Below are 19,798 nucleotides of genomic sequence, written 5' to 3'. Positions count from 1 at the left end.
CAACAAACACTGACCAATGAGCCAAAAATCCCAAACGGACCTGCCATGTATCTGACAGCAGGCTGGTGCATCTGCAGGAACTTCTAGTAGAAAACCAACCCTAACGTCATACAACAACAACAGTATCAGGGTCTCGGTGTTCCAACAGAGCACAATTCCCTTTTGTTATTTTTCCTGAAACTACTAATGTGAGAGTGTTGAATGTGACTCTCTAGTCACGGGAAGGATGCAGAGCCTCGTGTTTGGGTGCATCACGGCCAAGAGGTGGAGGATAACTGACATCTCCCTAATTATGTCAGTCAGACTTAAATAATGCATGAGCATCTATTTTAACCACCCTCTTCGGAAAACGAAGGGACAGGCTGAAACCGCTCATAATGACATAACTACCACCCGTTCCGAGTCGACAGCCAAAACCGCACATTTCCTTTCATTAGTGGCCACAAAACCATGCACAGAATAACCCGAGACCTTGAGATGATACGATACCGTTCACATACCGTCAGCCTTCTTAGGATGCATCGGGTCTCCGGCACCAAGAGGTAGGGAGTGTGTGTCTTCCTTTGTGTGTGAAAGCTAAATGAAAGGATGCTAGCTGCTCTCTGGAACTCTGACTAAAGCATGCCAGGTAGGCAAATCGCACACACACATACACCCGCACGCAATGCTGCCGCACTGGCCAAATGGGTTCAAAGCAGAGTCTGGCATGGGCGACGGGCCATCAAATCACTGCAGGTGTGATGGAAACAAACAAAATGCATCAAACACACATCCACTGGACACACTCAGTCACGCTAGCTCAATGTCAATCACATCCGCACACAAAGACAGCAGCGGTCAGATGGGGTGGACAAATGCAAGAGAACTCGATGGTGCGGTGCTCACCAGTATCTTCCTGTTTTCTGCTCGTTTCAGCACATTTCCCCTGGCAGCCTCCAACGACGCACCGGCTACATCCCCTCCTCCCTCGCGGTCTCCTCTGTTCGCTCAATCTCTCCTCTTCCTTGTGACTTATTTAATTATTTCTCCCCCTCCCTGCCGTTCTGTCGCTCCCTGCGTGCAGTCGTTACAGCTGGCTGTCCTTGTATAGGCTGCGTCCTCGAAGGATGGATGGATGGACGGACGGACGGATGGAGGGATGTTTCTACAAGAACGGGCGGCTCTGCTGGAAACCTTAATTGAGATGGGCGGCACAGACAAAAGGAGGGAGTTCCTGCAACACAGACGGATATTTTGCTATGGTGCCTGGCTCTGCTCTGCACTCTTCGCCTCTCCTCTCTATTATTTCACTCTCTCGCCCTGATCTCTCTCTCTCTCCCTTTCTCATCCTTTCGTCAGGGTGTAGCTGGGTCCCCAGAGAGCCGGTGGCAAACAGCTGAGGGGCTTGGTGGAAAACACGGCGCGGAGTGGGAGGGTGACTGCCGGGAATGGAGCGTCGGCGTGGATGGTGAAAGAGCTTAGTGTGCAGTGAATGAGGAGAATGGGGGAAGGAGTGTCTGATAATGGCAGGGACTGTTTGCTAATTAGTTGAAATTTCAACAAACCCTAAATTCAAAGACTTAAAGACGTACATTTAGCCACTTACTGTGTAGGATATAATTGATATCTCAACTAAAGGCATGCTTACACTTTTCTATGCCAGTTGCTTGGTGGATGGCAAAGTCCACACCACAGCTATAATGATAAAGGCACAGAGAAACAATATAGTTGGACTCACTTTTAGAACGATTTTTTTCCAGTTGTTGAATGATAAAAACATGAGCTCGAAAATTTAAAGAGGCAGACGAGCATGTGCTTAGAAAAAACAGACAATATTATCTGTTGGTGTGGACAATAATATAGGTATTTTTTAATAGTTATCTTTATAGTTAGTGTTCTTGGTGTGAACGGGCCTTTAGACTTGCCCTAGCAATCACACAAACATTGTATATTAATTGAAAATTAAATGATAATAAAAATATATATTAGTTTTGAATGCATCAAAATAAAGCAACCAATCATGTTTCATTTTGTCCCGGTTTAACTGATCCTGATACGCGCTCATTGTCACAGTTGTAAACATGATGGCTTTCTTCTTCCCTGAAGAACACAACACAGCATCTTTGTTTCCAGGTGGAATGTTAAAGAACGAATCACACGTCTCTTGGAAATCCTGTATAATTCAACCAATCCGATGAGGACTTCTAAACTCCTGAAGTGTTTCCCATTTTGTTTGCCATATGCATCATATATTTCACACTGAAGACAACTGATGGACTCATATGCAACTATTACAGAAGGTTGAAATGCTCACTGATGCTTCAGAAGGAAAAACGATGCATTAAGAGCTTGGGGGTGGGGTGGGGTTCAAAACTGCTGCTTCTGAAGGACAATACTAAATGAAAAACAACAATATTTAGGCAAAATAAGAAAAATGTACACATCTTCATTCTGTTCAAAAGTTTACACCCCTGGCTCTTAATGCATTGTGTTTCCTTCTGAAGCCTCCATGACCATTTGAACAAATGAGGGACTCAAAAATAACTATCACTAAACCAAAAAAATAAAAAATAAAACAGCTGTGGATCATTCAGGTAACAACACAGTATTAAGAATCAAGCGTATGTCAACTTTTGAACAGGGTAATTTTTATAAATTCAACTATTATTTTTTCTTGTGGACTATATGTAAATGTCTTTTTATGTCAAATATATTATTCAGGTCAGTACTAAATAAAAAATAACATGCATTTTGTATGATCCCTCTTATTTTGGTAAAATAATTAACATTTTGTAGATTCTGCGAGGTGTGTGCTTTTGAAATTTTTGACTTCAACTGTATATGCCCTTAAAATGATTAACTATTCATTGTCTTATTAAAAAGAAAATAAACACATGTGGAGAAAAAATGTGGAAAAGATGTGCAGTGATTTGTAGATTAGTCAGTCAATGTGGAGTGTGAATTGCTACCTCTCTGAAATAATACATTTTTTGATGTTTAACAAACAGTGAGTGTTCCCAACAACTCATAGAATCAAAGGACTCAAGAGACAGCTGTGAAAACCCTGAAAGACGTTGAGATCAGTGATTAAACTGACAGGACCGCTCCTACACACCTCAGCGGAGAGAGACTGAGCAGTTATCTGAAGATACGTCTTCCTCACACTGACTCTCAGCAGTGTCAACAACCACCAGCACACAAGGAATGCTTCAGAGCAATATTATCGTAGATTTAAAACAACAGTTCAACCAAGAAAACTCACACTCTTGCAGTCATACACTGTTAATGTTTAATGGGGTCAATAGTCAATATAGTCAATAGGGTCCAAAATATTTGGACATGAGGGTGATCAAATGATGATTCAAAGTTTGTTCTCTCTCTGTTCCATACATTAGTTATTACATGGCTTGAAAGGGCTTGGAATATAGTGCGCAAGTCATACACCTGCTTTGCTATTATGTAATTTAAATGCCTAGTCACAAGGCCTAAAAGCCTTTGGAAAAAGTCTGGGGAAAAAAGCAGCCATGATCAGTGAAGCAGATTATACCTGAATAAAAGGTTATAATTCTTTGTCCCTACAACACTGTACCAGAGCAGCTCTAGGTTACTGAGCTTTCATGCACGACGTGAATAACTAACCTTGCATAATAATAAGCCCAGACCAATTCCACACAACAGTAGGCAGCTGAACCAGAGGTCTTTACACTGCCAAATCACACAGTCGCTTTGATTCCCTGTTCAGCAAGTCTGAATCATGCATCAGCGGTGTGTGCTGGATGTCTGAAATGAGGGGACAAAGTCACTTCAGGGGGTTTTGTCTAATAAATTCATGTTCCATTTGATGTTCACATGCTATCTGGGTTAAACACATCACATTAACGAGAAACCAAGACTAACAAACTACTTATTAAATCCAAGGTATGTGTAAAAGAACACAGTGCATATATTGATTTAATTAAATCAGCCTAGGAGACTTCATAATCACACCAAACCATATGGAGATGTCACTTTAGAAAAAACTGCAATTTAAATACTGTTTGATCTCATAATATATTTGTTTTATTTATACTGTCAATTATATTCTCATCCACATTTTATGAGGAGGCACTGCCTCTCTTGCCTCCTCTGAGAAAACACCCAACAACAACAAATGTGGCACAAACTGCTGACAAGGAGAGGAAAAAGTGGGCCAGAACAGAAACAAACGCAGACAGAAAAGTTAACAGCCTGTCACAAGTGATTATGCACCTACAGAACAGCAATCAAAGCGGGTCAGACCAACACTTCCACTGTACAAACTACACAGGATCACATTCACACTACTGAAGACATCCTTCAGGCAAAGAACAGAAATGCAAGATACTTTCATCTGTGTGTAATGCAAAGCAAAAAGGCTCCAAAACACACACACACAGGGAACCATTAATCAAATTTAGCACTAACGCTTTGACACGGCAGCACGTAGGTTTCTCTCACACACACAAATGACGCAAACAGCATTTATCACACTCATGCCATAGGCGAGGATGATTGTGAATTCATAACGCTTTCAGAAAGGGGCGGCAGTACTGCGTACAAGGTCCTGACTCAGCAGTTTAGCCTCATCTGGCCTTCAAAGCAGTAAAAGTGCACATTAACACCGGATTACACTGCAGTTACCAGAGTGCAATACAGTCCCACATAAAATCTTACCTTGAAGACACTAAAACTGAATCTATTGCTCTTTTACAACACCTTAAAGAAATAATTCAGCTAAAAATAACAATTATGTCATTATGTACTCTTCCTCATGTCATTCCAAACACATAATTTTATTTCCGCATTTTTGTACTCCTATTCTAGCACATATCTGCACACCTATATGTGAGCCTGGACCACAAAACCAGTCATAATTAACACAGGTATATTTGTAGCAATAGCCAACAATATGTTGTATGGGTCAAAATTATCAATTTTTCTTTTATGACAAAAATCATTAGGGCATTAACTAAAGATCATGTTCTATGACAATGTTTTTGTAAATTTCCTATCACAAATATATCAAAACTTAATTTTTGATTAGTAATATGCATTGCTAATATGCAAAAACTTCATTTGGACAATGGAAAGCTTATTTGTTCAGCTTTCAGATGATTTATAAAGCTTTACCCTTATGACTGGTTTTGTGGTCTAGGGTCACATATAGTTAGGGGTGAGTGATATTGAAATGTAAAAAATTACATTTCGATATTTTCTGATATTTTATCGATAGTGATAATTAGACGATTTTGCTGTGTTGTGTGTTATTGTGCTTAGGGTCTAAAGTTTTTGATATTCTTCATATTCTGTGTGGTCAGTTCACGGCAGTGATAGAAATTATTCTTTTCCAATAAGTTTAAATTGATTTTACCTTTTATGAGCATTTTTATCTTTATAAAGCAATTTCTTTCTGAAAGTGTGCATCATTTTTTGAGTCAAATTCGTACATTTAATCAGTCAGTTATAATAATAATACATTCAGGCTGTTACCAAACAATTTGAATAAGTATCAACAAAATTCATCTTTGCAAAAGTTGTACATGAAGTGGCATTTAGATGTATTTACACATAATGCAGCTTAGAAGGACATGGAATGTTTTAACAGGCAGTTACAAATGCATACATAATGTTTTGATATTTTAAACATAAAAACATTGAATACTCATATTTAAAGGAGCCATAGAATGCATTGATACAATATTTTAAATTGTTCTCTGACATTTACATAGGAAGGGGCAAAAATTCTCCAGAAACGGTGTTACAGGTCCATTTACAACCCTAGGATTTGTCCCTAGAATTAAATGGTCTGTTATTACCCTATTTGGAAGGTTCAAGAATAATAATGATGAGCTCTGCTCTGATTGGCTGTTTCACAGAGTGGCTCATTTCAGTAGCTCGCACATGGAGGAAAATATATGTTTAATCATGGAGCTCGAGCCGCTCTTAATATGCGGAACACTGAAACTGCCGTTTTGAATGCACGATAACTTTACTTTCACTTTTGTGATCGCACATGTTCTGTGTAACATTATACTACAGCGGCAGTACTTACCACATATTTTACAAGTTAAGATGCTTGTTAGTGATGCTGTAAATCTGGAAATCATTCGCCATCATCCACACAGTCATCTCTCCATTTATGTGATAAGTGAAATCGTATGTACTGCAATGTAACAGGCTACCGCTAGCAATAAGCTAACCATGTCGCTTCAGTGGCTCGCGTTATTTATTAGAACGCCTTATGTGTTTTCCATTCTATGGCACCTTTAAATGTTATGCGTGCAATCTGTAGGTGTGTTTTCTTTGCTTTTTGCAACATACTCGATAATGTCAAATCGCACATCATTAAAACAACAATTACGATTATTATCGCAGACGATATATATCACACACCCCTACATATTGTATAATTTTATAATTTAAAATATAATACATTTTGAAAAATTCTCTTTGTATTACATAGAAGAAAAAAAAGGAAATATGGGTTTGGAATGACATCAGGGTGAGTAAATGTTTCAGATGAACTATTCTGTTAATAACACTAAGTCATATAAATTAACAGAGGTCTGGACCCTCAGTGTGTTCAGTGAGCTGTTAAACAAGGCATAGAGGAAAAAAGTGAATGCACAGAGCAAAACTATTCTCGAGAGACTTAAAAGAGAACATCTTGAATCTGTTTTCTGTACTGAACGACTGTGAGCTAAGCTGACAGAATGTCCACTATAAACCAGATCAGCACTAAAGAGAACACGAAAAAGTTGAAGGGGGCAAGATTTTTATGACTTACTGTCCTCTCCCGGGCACGGCATACCAGGCTTTTCAGGAATGCTTGGGAATACTAGAGAATAACAGAGAAAGAAAGACAAAGAGAAATGAGTGTGACTCAGTCCAGTGGTTTCATCTGTTCATAGGCATGAGGTCTGCAAATATGCTAAATTGCAAATACACAGTTTTCTAAAGAAAATTGACTTTTATCAAGTGCTTTAGCTGTGTGTAGTAGTTCCACCATGTGGTTTAAATCTGCATTCAGTTCTTTATAAATAGATGGAAAAAAAAATACAAATAGTAATTCTACTACTAGAAGAATTGAAAAGTTAATAAGGGGACAATAGATTGATTTCAGATGTTTTGAGTGAATGATTACCATGCAAAAGAAGTCCAGAGCACCGGTTCCGGTTGTAGATCCGGAATGCTTCCTCCAGCTCCATCTGGGATGAGATGGTACATGGGTCCCCTTAAAAACAAGACAACAAGGAAAATTTAAAAAAAAAAAAACTGTTAAATATCAAGAGGCTATAGGTGTAATTTTGTCTCTAAATTACCAAAATACTCAACATTTATACTTACATTTATCTCAGGAGTATTTAAACTGGGACCTTTGCAGTGTTTTTTAGCATTATTTATGTACTATAGCATTTATTTTGAACAGGCTTTCATCTTATATATTCTGTTTTATTTTAAATTATTATTTTTTAATTTCTATGATTTTTAAATTTTAGTACCTTTTAGTAGCTGATTTTATTTCAGTTACTTGAAAAGGCAAAATGTTTAATTTTCTTATAAGTTCTTTGTCTAATATTTTTTTTTCAAATAAAGAAAAAAGATTTAATTTTAGTTGACAATAACACTGGTTTGGGGACCTCCAGGTTTAGAGAAAAACTTTTAAAAAAATTAAATATAAATCATAACAATAAAATAATTTAAATGCAAATTCTTATTTTTTTTATATTTTTTAAATAGAGTTCCTTGCAAAGAAATCATCATATTTAGGGGTCCCTGGTATCAAAACTTTAAAATGTCTATTTTTAATACATGTTCTTAAAACTTATTGTGAACGATTTATTGTAACTTGCTCTTTTTCTAAATAAACATATTATATCTGCTGACGTCACTTCACCCAAAGTTCAAAGGTCATACATACCTTCATCGTCAATCCACTTGAGTGTAATTGGCATCTCCTTTCGGACTCCACACATTGTTCTGACCTCCTCACACACCTCTGTGTAAGTCATAGCCAAATCCAAGTCAGAAATCAGCATGTCCCTACAAAAAAAAAAAACAATTACACTTAATACACAAAGCACCTTCAAACAGATCTGAAAACAAATAAAATACTGTTCTGTTGCATGTATAAAAGATTCACTCTTTTACAGTATAAAAGACCATGGCTTAAAATTTAATTTCTGTATTTAAATGGCACAGTTCCTGACTAGTCAACAACTGATTGGTCAATGAGTCAATTTAGTTTTCATATTTTTAACAGCAGTGCCACTGACTAGTAAATATTTTGAAAATACTTAGTTTTGCACAACTGAAGCAGTGTTGTACTAAAACTGACCTGATTAAAAATAATTTTCTGTGAATGAAATAAAGCTGAAATAAAATAACAACTCAAAAGAAAATGAGCAATGTTGACTTGGCAACTAACGAAATTAAATACATTTGTAAATAAATCTGAAATACTTAAACTACTACAACTAAAACAAATAAAAATGAAATTAAGCTCAAATTAAACTATACTAAAATTCAAAGACTAAACAAAAGATAATAAAAAATAACTAAAATGACATTATCTGTTAACATGCAAACAGTACATATCTAGTCTGCCATCTTACCATCTAAACAAATCATGCATCTCTTATTCAAATGAGCTCTAAATGTTCTCTGTGGCTTTAATTTGCAACACTGGCCTCAAACAGTCCAACCACAGCCAAACAAGCCACATCTGTTTGGATACACAAGAGACTTTTCTTTCAAACCTCTAGTACACAGCTGCCTAGTCTGGTCCCTGCCCCACTTTCACAGTGCATACAGGAATGAGCTGCCTCAGACAGAGCTACTGTAAGTACAAGAAAACATGATTTGGTTCTGTGCTCACAATCAGTTTGGTTCAGAGAGGGTCGTTCAGGGTACAGAAAGGAAAGGAAAGGAAAGGGGGTGAGTGAGGCCAAGTATGGTGACCCATACAAGGAATTTGTGCTCTGCATTTAACCCATCCAAGTGCACACACACAGTAGTGAACACACACACACCGTGAACACACACCCGGAGCAGTGGGCAGCCATTGCTGCGGCGCCCGGGGAGCAGTTGGGGGATCGGTGCCTTGCTCAAGGGACTCACCTCAGTCGTGGTATTGAGGGTGGAGAGAGTGCTGTACATTCACTCCACCTACAATCCCTGCCGGACCTGAGACTCGAACCTGCAACCTTTGGGTTACAAGTCCGAATCTCTAACCATTAGGCCACGGCTGCAACCATATTACTAAGAAATGATTAAATCATCGCTGACCTCAAAGTGCTGTCATTAGCATCAGGACTAATGTGTTTATGTGTGGATTCAACATAATCTCATCTTTCTTTGAGGCTTAATGGCTGTTTTCCCAAGTAATTCAAAATATTAACTCAATCCTGAAATCACTTAGTAGTCAGTACCATACCATGGTTTAGACAGTATATAAAAATATTGTCATGATATTTCCACACCATTTCGTAATGGAATATATAGAACGATATGCCAGTATATTGTGCTTCCCATAATAATGCTCAATAACACTATATGATAACTTTCATTCATTGGTTAACATTAACAAACATTATTAGGGAAAAACCAGTATTGACCTAGTTTCTCAGTTAAGTCTTTGCCATGTCCTGTATTCATTGAAATTCTGTATTACAGAGATATAGTGTTATAGTTTTACACTCAAACAAACTATCTAAAGATATAAAAAGTTGTTTGTTTCAAGCATACAAATATTTTAAAACCTACATTTAAAAAAAATTGTATAAACCACTGAATATAAGCCCTAAATATTTAAATATATTCATTTAAGTGTGCAATATTTTACTTAACTGCATAGTTAAATTATATTCTTCATTACTATTAATTTAGATGCTGAAACATGAAAATCATAAATCAACATTAATATCATCAATCAAAATCACCAGTTAGAGCTTGTTTCAATAACAAATTTTTAAATGAAAATCTAAATGGGAAAATCATCTTCATTTCTTAATTTTATATAATAACTATTTTAAATCTGGAATCTGAGGGTGCAAAAAAATCTAAATATTGAGAAAATCGCCTTTAAAATTGTCCAAATGAAGTTCTTAGCAATGCATATTGATAATCAAAAATTAAGATTAGTGGTTATGGCAAAACGAATCAAGCTCCGGTACAGTGCTTCACTGTGAGATGTTTCGTTTTTTTGATACAAGCTTTGAAGCTTCGGTGTCAAACGTCACATCACTAGGTAAACTATCACCTTTTAGTTCACCGACAACACCTCTCCTCTGACCAACAGCCACTGAACGAATAATCAGGTCCCAGATGGGTTTGTCACTTTTTGAGGTCCCCCTGAAACATTTCGGTTGTGCTCCGTGCTATTTGCAGCGCTTTTTTGTGTTTGCAGCATTTCCGTATTTGTGTTTTTGCGCGAGGATTTGCAGCGCCTGTGTTGTCAAACTGATGAAGATGGTTTTTTTAATTTGTTGTCGTTTTTTCCTGTTTGCATGTGTTTTCTTAAGTTGCAGCGTGTTGAGCTCTCTCAACCACCGTACTATTGACAATTGAGAGCATTTAGACAACTTAGAGAACTTTACACTTAGAGAATTTTTATAGGGTATGATATGATTCTTTAGGGTCTTAATGAAAAGTCTATAACATACTTTGGGTAAAATTTCTCAGTGCTACTGTAAAACAAAACCCTTTTTACCTCAGCGAGTCGTTTTGTTGCATGTTTCTTTAAATTCTAATGAGCTCTGCTGCTCACCTTGCCCCTCTCTGCCGTGGAATGACGAGCAGACTGTATACTTTAGCCGCATTTAGCCCACGAAACTTGTTAACTAGCACATTATTAGAAAAGACGATTTGCAAAGATTCATTAAAATACCCTTATACTCACTTCTTCGCTAGTAAAAGCTGGATCAAAAATGATGTGCACAAACATAGACGCATTTATGTTGATTGCATTTCCTTCAAAAACGAAAGTAACGTTAAACCTCTGCGTCTTCAGTTTTTCAGATGTCGGGAGTAGGGCTGGGCGGTATGACGGTATATATCGTTACCGCGGAATGAAATGTGTACCGTAAAATAATTTTTTATTCCGTGTATACCGCAAAATGTAAATAAGTGGGCGTGGCCAACTCATGTGCAGCACGCGTGAGGCTGAGACTGGTCAAACCGTTGAATGCAAGACTGAAGGATACGCTGGGAGGTTGTAAAAACATGGAAAAGGAGAAACTAGTCCTTTTCTTAAATATTCAAGCTTATTTATTATATAAAGCCCTTTTGTACATTTTTTGGAATAACCCAGTGTTTCCCCTACCATTATCTTAGGGGCACCCCCGCCCCCCTTGAACGACAAGTTCATTTTATTTTCGATATAGCGCCAGATCACAATAGAAGTCATTTAAGGTTATCTTTCCTATAGAACATGTCTATACATTGTTCTTTTATTAAACAAACTAAATAGCCTGATGTTATTTACCTTATTTACACGAAGGCATGTCATTTCTGTCTCTATATGGTCGCACGTTTACAATGTCTCCTCCGCGAAAACACAGACGTGATCGCGGACTCCATTCATAAAAACGGAATTGACTATAGCGCGGAATGCCACGGAATTCGTTGATTTTTGGATTAATAAATCAAAAGTTGGCCTGTCACTTAATTCAAATCGCGATACGGACTAGTGTCTGTGAAAACTTAAATGCAAAAAGACCGTTTTAATATGAATCCTGCATGTTCCGTTTGCCTCTGTATGTATGAATGGCGGAGACACGTTTTTACTACGCGCATACTGAAGCACGCATGATGCTCCCGCTAATTTTTGGCATTTGCATCTCAAATGAACAGATAAACTCAGTCTCCAAAGCTGCTGTGAGTGTCACTTTTACCGTTTCATTTGAGAAAACTAGCATTATATCTTACTGTACACACAGAAACTTCACGGCAACCTGTCAAAATAAAAGTACGGTTTAAGTCAAGTCAAGTCAAGTCAAGATTATTTATACAGCGCTTTTTACAATACAAGTTGTGTCAAAGCAACCTTACAGTATTAAAATAATAAAATAAAATGTCAATAATAATGCAAGAGTTCCATATTGCAACAAAGTCAAATTGGGGAGGACTCATCTGGTTCCCATGGCCTTGTGCCATTTAACATGTAACAGAACAATATTAGTCTTGTATTACTTTTGTACAGTATAATGTAGGTGTTTATATATTCCTATTTAAATAATTTACATAAAACAATATATGATAAAAAATAAATATTACAACAAGATTACCACTTAATTGTAGAAAAAAATACTACAATTATTATTTAAACGTTTTAAACTGAATATAATTTTTCTTCCATGTATTGATTTTAACAGTAAACCTCATTTTGTTTGCCAAAAATTAAAAGGGTTTATTTTTCATTTGATTAAAAATAAATAAATGTTTATGCTTTCATTTGATTATCAAAAAAATTAAAACACATAAGAATTTCAAAAAAAAAAAAAAGCAAAAGATTGCAGAGCCCTATTGTTCAAAATGTTAAAATAGAGAGTTTTGGACTTATTTTTCCACTTGAATTAATGTTTTCGTTATTACACAAAGTAAAACCTAGGGGAAACACTGCTACCTATACAAAAAACTATAACGTGAAAGATATCGTTACCGTGAAATAAAATTTTGGTCATACCGCCCAGCCCTAGTCGGGAGTAAATTATTACATCCAACAACAAAATACCTTAAACGCTCAATCAGAGACATTCTTGTCTTCCCCTGCACCGGAGTCGCACAATGGTGGACAGTTTACAACTCACTCAGGGCGGGTCTAAGGTAAGACAGCCATGTCAATCAACTATAATGGGAGCAGCCTTGGTCGGTGTGAAGTCACACAGCCAAGGGGATATTATTTATAAAGATATTTTTTTTTTAATCATTATAGGGTGGTAGTGTACACACACATTTGTGTTCAAACAACATGTAAAAGTGAGTTTTGCATCCAATGACCCCTTTAAAGAAATTTCTGCTTAACAAATCAGTCTACAGACCTCCCACAGTTCCTGTGTAGATGGAAAATGTGATGTATGACTGTATGACAAGTCAGATATACGGAGTGTGTGTGTTTTCTGCTGAGATGAGCTCTGTAGCAGCTTGCCCCTCAGCGGGGGAACCTTCATCATGAGTCCATCATCTGCCACCCTGCCCTTATGGCTTCATCCGTCCCCCACCATCCTCAGCCCCCGTATGACTGGCTGGCACTGAAGCCGAGGGTGAAAGGATCTCCTACTGCATGGCTCTCTAAGGCCGGATCAACTGATAAATGTTAGGAGTCCCTGGAGCAGCTGCCGTTTGGATGGCGCCTCGCTCGGCAATGACGCAACTGAAGAGGCAGGGAGGGAAATTAAATTCCAGAGCGAGCCATGTGAAACATTTCTGATTAACTTTAATAAGTGCTAACCATCCCAGAGGATGCCAACAGTTAAATAAAGTAATTTCAGAGGTGTTAATTTCTCACTCCATATTAAAGCAGAGTGGGGTGCGTCTGAAATAGATGAGACAGACAGAAAAAGCGTAAGTGTGGCAATAATGTTATTTGCGCTGAATAAAAGAGGAGCGGAGGAGATAAATAAAGAGTCTCTGGGTTAATCATAGGTCTAGATTTGTGAATGATCACACATGCATTTGGCAATTCGCTCTGACACAACATAACAATCGCAACTTAAACATTTGACAAAGGTGTGACCGTGCAGCTATTACGACTTCAACAAATAAACATCTAAAAAAACACTGAGACTCACTGAGACCGAGATTCATCAAGACAGCCATACCACCCCTAAAAAAAAATCCAGTGGAGATTTTAAACAGGGAATTTAATAAAAAAAAAACAGCAGCCTGTTAGTCAGACAGCTAAGCCTTTTTATGATGCATAAGCAAATAGTGTGAATTAGGATCCTATAATGTGAGCTATGTGAAAATTGTTTCATAATCATGTAACAACCCAGGCTCATTGGAAATACGTGCCTCTATATACGTTTCTGCAACACCGTAATTCCGTAACTTACTACACGTTCTGTGGCGTGAAATGTCCAGAGAGCGGCTGTAAAACACATTTAATATGTGACCGTGGCACGTTTTTATTATGTTGGCACAGAGACGTATTGAGGTACATATTGAGGATGTTCAGAATTCAAATTTCCGGGGAGCGTCGCAAAAGGTTAATGCTCTATCATGTTGGAAATATTCCCTACAACCAAACCTAAACCTACCCGAAAGTGTTAACAAATGCAAAAATTATATAAATCGCATTTGTTGATGCAATCGTGCTATTTTAACTTCCTTATGCAGATTTTAGCTCTTTTGTTGAACCGTATATTTTCACGTTGTTCGTACTGGAAGTCTTTGTCACTCAAGTGCATCGCAGTATCTCATGAGCTAGTGAGCAAACCTACTGAATTAGAAAACTCATGCATATGAAACCATATACAGTGAGGTCAATAAGGATTTGATGACCCTGTGATTTTGCAAGTTCTCTTACTTAGAAATCATGGAGGGGTCTACAATTTTCAGCATAGGTGCATTTCCACTGTGAGAGACAGAATGTAAAAATAAAAATCCCGGAAATCACATTGTATGATTTTTTAACAATTTATTTGTGAATCACTGTGTCACTGTGTCAATTACTTTGTGAATTACTGTGTCAAATAAGTCATTAGTTGCCCTTTGAAATAATCAATAATATTTTTTTTGGGGGGGGGGGGGATGGGGTGTGTTAAAAATTGTGTTTTATAGTCTGTCACAATATTGTGACCAGTGGGATAATGTGTATACTGAATTACAATATTTCTGCAGTCATAAAAATGGTTGTATCTTAGCCCAGCTATATTAAACTGTTTGATCACATTCTAGCATTACTATTATGCATAAAAAAGCCTTGATAGGAATACTGAAATAAAAGACAAAAAATATAATAATCAACATATTTCAAAATTGTTACTTTATTGTAACATATATCATCAAATTGTTAAATTAGTGCTACCAGTATTGCAACATCAGTCACATTAGAACTTTTAATTTAGTGCAATATTTTGTCATTGCAACATTTTAGTGCAGTCTTCACTAACAACTGCATTGGATTTATATTGTATACCTAAGTTCACTGTTATCCCACCGGTCACAATTGTGACCATCAACATATTTACTCATCCTATGACCACTCTCAACAAAACTGAATATATGTGAATTTATATATTAATACTAGACACCTTCGAGATAATGTTTACCAAAAATCTTTGTCTTATCTTTATGTACTAGCTTTATGTTTTGGAGCTTTAATGCAGCCACCATTGTTTCATAGTGCAAATAGGAAATAAACTGCTCTGATCATGTGACAGTTTGCACTAACCATGTGAAACTGCACATATTTAATTGAGACCCTTTATTTTTTCCATATTTGCAGAAACTGCACTAAACACCACTCAGGTTTTAAAGAAAATGTTTAGAGCTTTTAAATGAAAACTTTTTTATGGTCACAAATAATTGTGACGGGATTAAATGGGTTAATTCTAAAATGTTACTGTGACAAAAACAGTATAGAAATCCAGAATATTCTGTGTGTCAGAATTCCCTAACTCAACAGAATTGTGGCGATTCTGAAACTCTCTTTTAGAACTGAATCTTTGTTTTCATAGTATAGACAGTTCATGTGTGGCCTGACTCTTTTTTTGTCATAAAAGTTGGATGAACAGCCCAGTTTTGTGAAGTTTTGGGTAACTGCTGACTCATCATGAACACACCCTGCTCTTTTCTGATTGAGCTACCAGACTCAACCATAAAACCCACCTGAAATAGTATAACTAGCCCCTAAAAAAGCCCACACAACAGATGGAGCTCAGTGAATTTAAACAACTCCCTGTCTGCAAAGAATACTGTCCTTAGGTTCAGAACTGGATGTACAGTATATTCAAATTCACAGACTAGATTTGCATGAAGAAAATGGCTTAGAATGTTGGGTCTGTGCTACTGTGCTCTAAACTTAGCACTGAAAGTTTACAATACAAACACAGAGTTCAGGGAATTTAAGACCTATTCACACTCAATGTTTTGTTCTCAGCGAGATGTTCAGACCAAATCATTGGTGTTACAGTTTCACTTGTGGTTTCACCTTATGCTTGTGATTTATAACCAGCAAGTATTATCTTCAGTGCTGTCTGTGTGGTTGCTATAGCAAATCAAATCTCTCTAAACCTCCTGAGCCCTGGACTAAAGTCCAGCAGTGGAAATGGAAATAAGAAATACATGCCAAGTTCAATTTTCTCTTGGCACAGCAGGCTGCTGATGGTCCAGTAAAGTGTGTTTACACACTTTTTCTGTCATTGTTCAAAGTTAATGATTCAGTGTATTGCCGGGATATTAAACTGATTGTTTGTTTAACGGTAATTACGAGAAAGAACCATCATAAATTAGCAAAATCATAATTTAGTTTGGTGAAGTGAACACTTTTATTCAGCCAAAGAAGCATTAAATGTATCAAAAGTGACAGTAAAGATATTTACAATGTTTCAGAAGATTTTTCAAATAAATGCTGTTTTGTTCTACTTTCAATGAAAGGAAAAACTGATTGATAATAAGAATAAATGTTTCTTCAAATCAGCATCAAATCAGTATATTAAAATAATTTCTAAAGGATCATGTGACGCTGAAGACTAGAGTAATGGTGCTGAAAATTCCGCTTTAAGAATTTACATTTTAAAAGATATTAAAATAGAAAACAGATATTTTAAATTGTTATAACATTTCACAATATTACTGTTTTTTTAATCAAATAAATGATAAATAACGGTGAACATAAAAGACTTTTCTCTAAAACATTCTACATTTTGAACAGTGGTGTATTGCTTTTTCTAAAAAAACACAAAGTCTTATCCATTGAAAAAAATACATTGCCCTCTAAACACGTCAGCAAACCTAAACTTGCAAAATTGTTGACAAGCAGAAAGCCTTTCTGATTGGCTAAAAACAAAAAAGTTAACTTGTTTGCATAGCCTATAGGGCTGTCAATGAGACAACAATTTCATCTGTCAGGCAGGAACATTTCATGCATGGTAAAACAGCTCACAGCACTTTTACCAGCATGACAAACTTCTGTCTATTCAAAATGTACAAAGCTACAAGATGTGACACTTCAGGTGACTTACAGGGTCAACAATGTTGAGTATCCAGCAATCCCCCCCCCCCCCCCCCCTCTGAGATGAGCTATTTTAAACAGTCTAATCTCTCTCTTCATTGCTCAACAATGAAACGTCTTGGACTAAAACCTAGAGGCCTGCACTCGAATAAACAGTGCCTGGAATCTGTGGAAAAAAAGAGCCATTATTGAGGCTTATAACTTGTTGCTAGGCAACTGCCTGGCTCAGGTTGTCAGCCAGTCACCAAGATTTCTGTCCCCGCCTGGTGCTAACTTCCTCCAAAATATTTTTAGAAGCGGGAATCACCAAGGCTTTCAAAAAGCTCAAAAAAGCCTGACCCAAATTCAGATAGCTCTTTACACACTCGTGTAAGTGAGGAATTCACACTTCCACAGACACTGAGGAACTCTTCACTTCCTATAGCAGGTTCACTGGCACGCCATCAGGTATTTGTGCTCTTGAATCAAAGGTCTACTGTATCTCCACCCACGGAGTAGCAGGACATAATATGTAAACGCATCTGTCAAAACATGAGTTATAGTGGATTATCAAATGTTTATCTATAAATTGCTTAAAACAACCAGCACAGAAATGAGTATTAAAGGGATAGTTCACCCAAATATGAAAATTCTGTCATTAATTACTCACCCTTACGTTGTTCCAAAACAGTAAGATCTTCGTTTATCGTTGGAAGACAAATTAAGATATTTTTGATGAAATCCAAGAGCTTTCTGACACTGCATAGACAGCAATGCAACTGTTTAAGACCCAGAAAGGTAGCAAGGACATCGATAAAATAGTCAATGTGACATCAATGGTTCAACCGTAATTTTACGAAGCTATGCTGTCTATGCAGGGTCAGAAAGCTCTCGGATTTCATCAAAAATTTCTGTGAAAATATTTGTGTTGCAAAGGTGAACGAAGGTCTTACAGGTTTGGAATGACATGAGGGTGAGTAATTAATGACAGATTTTCATTTCTGTGTGAACTATCCCTTTAACATAATAAAAAGTGAAGAATCTATGTTTTACATTATTTGACTTCCCAAATAAGTCATGAAGTAAAATACTACATTTCAAACAAAAGAGTAAAATACAATCATACAAAGTTCATTTTAAGCTGCATTACATAAAACAGACAAATTTGATTGGTACCTTCTTCTCTAACTCATGGCGTAAAAGTTAATATTAATACCAGTTGTCACTAAGATAAGGGTTAAAGGGATAGTTCAGCCACAAAAACAGAATTTATAGTTTGGGGTCAAAGAATTTTCATAAATAATAAAAGAATTTTTATTTTTGATTGCCTTTACAGGGATCCTTCTCCCAAAAATGAAAATTCTGTCACTTACTCACCCTCATGTTGTTCCAAACCTGTATATAAACCAGATGAACCTACAGATAAAAGATCATACAGGTTTGAAACATGTTAGTAACCAAACCAATCGCTACCAGCAACTGTTTGGTTACCAACATTCTTTCAAATATCTTCTTTTGTCCTCAGCAGAAGAAAGAAATGCATACATGTTTGGAACAACATGAAAGTAAGTAAACTAAATTTTCATTTTTGGATGAACTTTCCCTTTAAGAATGGCCTAGAAACAGAGGTTTCAGAATGAACCTATATCATTCACAATGTTGACTAAAGGGTGGGCGATATCACCGAAGCTGTTCATCTTTGAGTGATGATGTGATTAATTACAGTGATTCACAGTGATGTATGCAGACAGTGTGTGTTTGTGTTATCTCACTCTCTCCTGACCACTTACATCATGGCCACTTTTAGCCAAGAACGTCTAAACAAAATATAAAGCATGGATTTTAAACCCAGTAAAGCATCATTAAGTAGAAAACAATTCATTGTTGTTTAAAAAAATGTGTAGTGACAGAAGCCAGAGTAGAGGTCAAAACCAGTCGAGTCAAGTTCCAAGTCACGTGTGGCATAAGAAAATAAAACAATAAAACTTTTGGTATTTTTATAAGCAATCTACGAGATTATTTTTTTATGAATTAAAACTTGCCTTTTATAATACTAATAAAAATCATCTTGAAAGAAGTATGCACCAGTATATTATATTTGACCCTGGACCAGACAAACAGTAATAAGGGTCAATTTTTTGAAAACTGTGATTTGAAAGCTGAATAAATTGATCTATGGTTTGTTAGGATATTTGGCTGAGATACAACTATTTCAAAATCTCAAATCTGAGGGTGCAAAACATCTAAATATTGAGAAAATCACCTTTAAAGTTGTACAAATTAAGTTCTTAGCAATGCATATTACTAATCATTAACATTAAGTTTTGATATATTTACCGTAGGAAATTTACAAAATATCCTAATGATTTTTGCTATAAAAGAAAAATAATTTTGACCCATACAATTTTTAGTTCACTATTGCTACAAATATACCTGTGCCTCTTATGACTGGTTTTGTGGTCCAGGTTCATATATATAATACAAAAAGTAGAGGTGTGTGGAACAACAATTGGCAATAAGAGCGAAAACATTCAACAATATTTCATATTTAACGATGCACTCAGTGCAAGTTATTTACTTTTAGCTGGTCAAAAAATATACCAGCCATGTCATGTGATATTAATATGCTGGCACCCATGAAATGGC

The 19,798-nt window shown here is 36.5% G+C and overlaps 1 protein-coding gene across 1 annotated transcript in view; it reads right to left on the bottom strand.

Annotated features, from left to right (window-relative positions):
• LOC141287715 (E3 ubiquitin-protein ligase RNF220-like) overlaps positions 1 to 19,798 on the bottom strand; it is a 118,779-nt gene that overhangs the window by 97,876 nt on the left and 1,105 nt on the right. Inside the window, exons 2-4 of the mRNA XM_073819852.1 lie at positions 7,919 to 8,040; positions 7,142 to 7,231; positions 6,785 to 6,835 (exon numbers count right to left, since the gene is read on the bottom strand). Coding sequence (XP_073675953.1) covers positions 6,785 to 6,835; positions 7,142 to 7,231; positions 7,919 to 8,040 — 263 coding nt within the window. The remainder of the gene's footprint in view (positions 1 to 6,784; positions 6,836 to 7,141; positions 7,232 to 7,918; positions 8,041 to 19,798) is intronic.

Source organism: Garra rufa, chromosome 15 (assembly GCF_049309525.1).
Source record: "Garra rufa chromosome 15, GarRuf1.0, whole genome shotgun sequence".
Classification (NCBI taxonomy): Eukaryota; Metazoa; Chordata; class Actinopteri; order Cypriniformes; family Cyprinidae; genus Garra; species Garra rufa.
The sequence above is the reverse complement of the archived record's forward strand: the minus strand, read 5'-3'. Positions and strand labels throughout refer to the sequence as shown.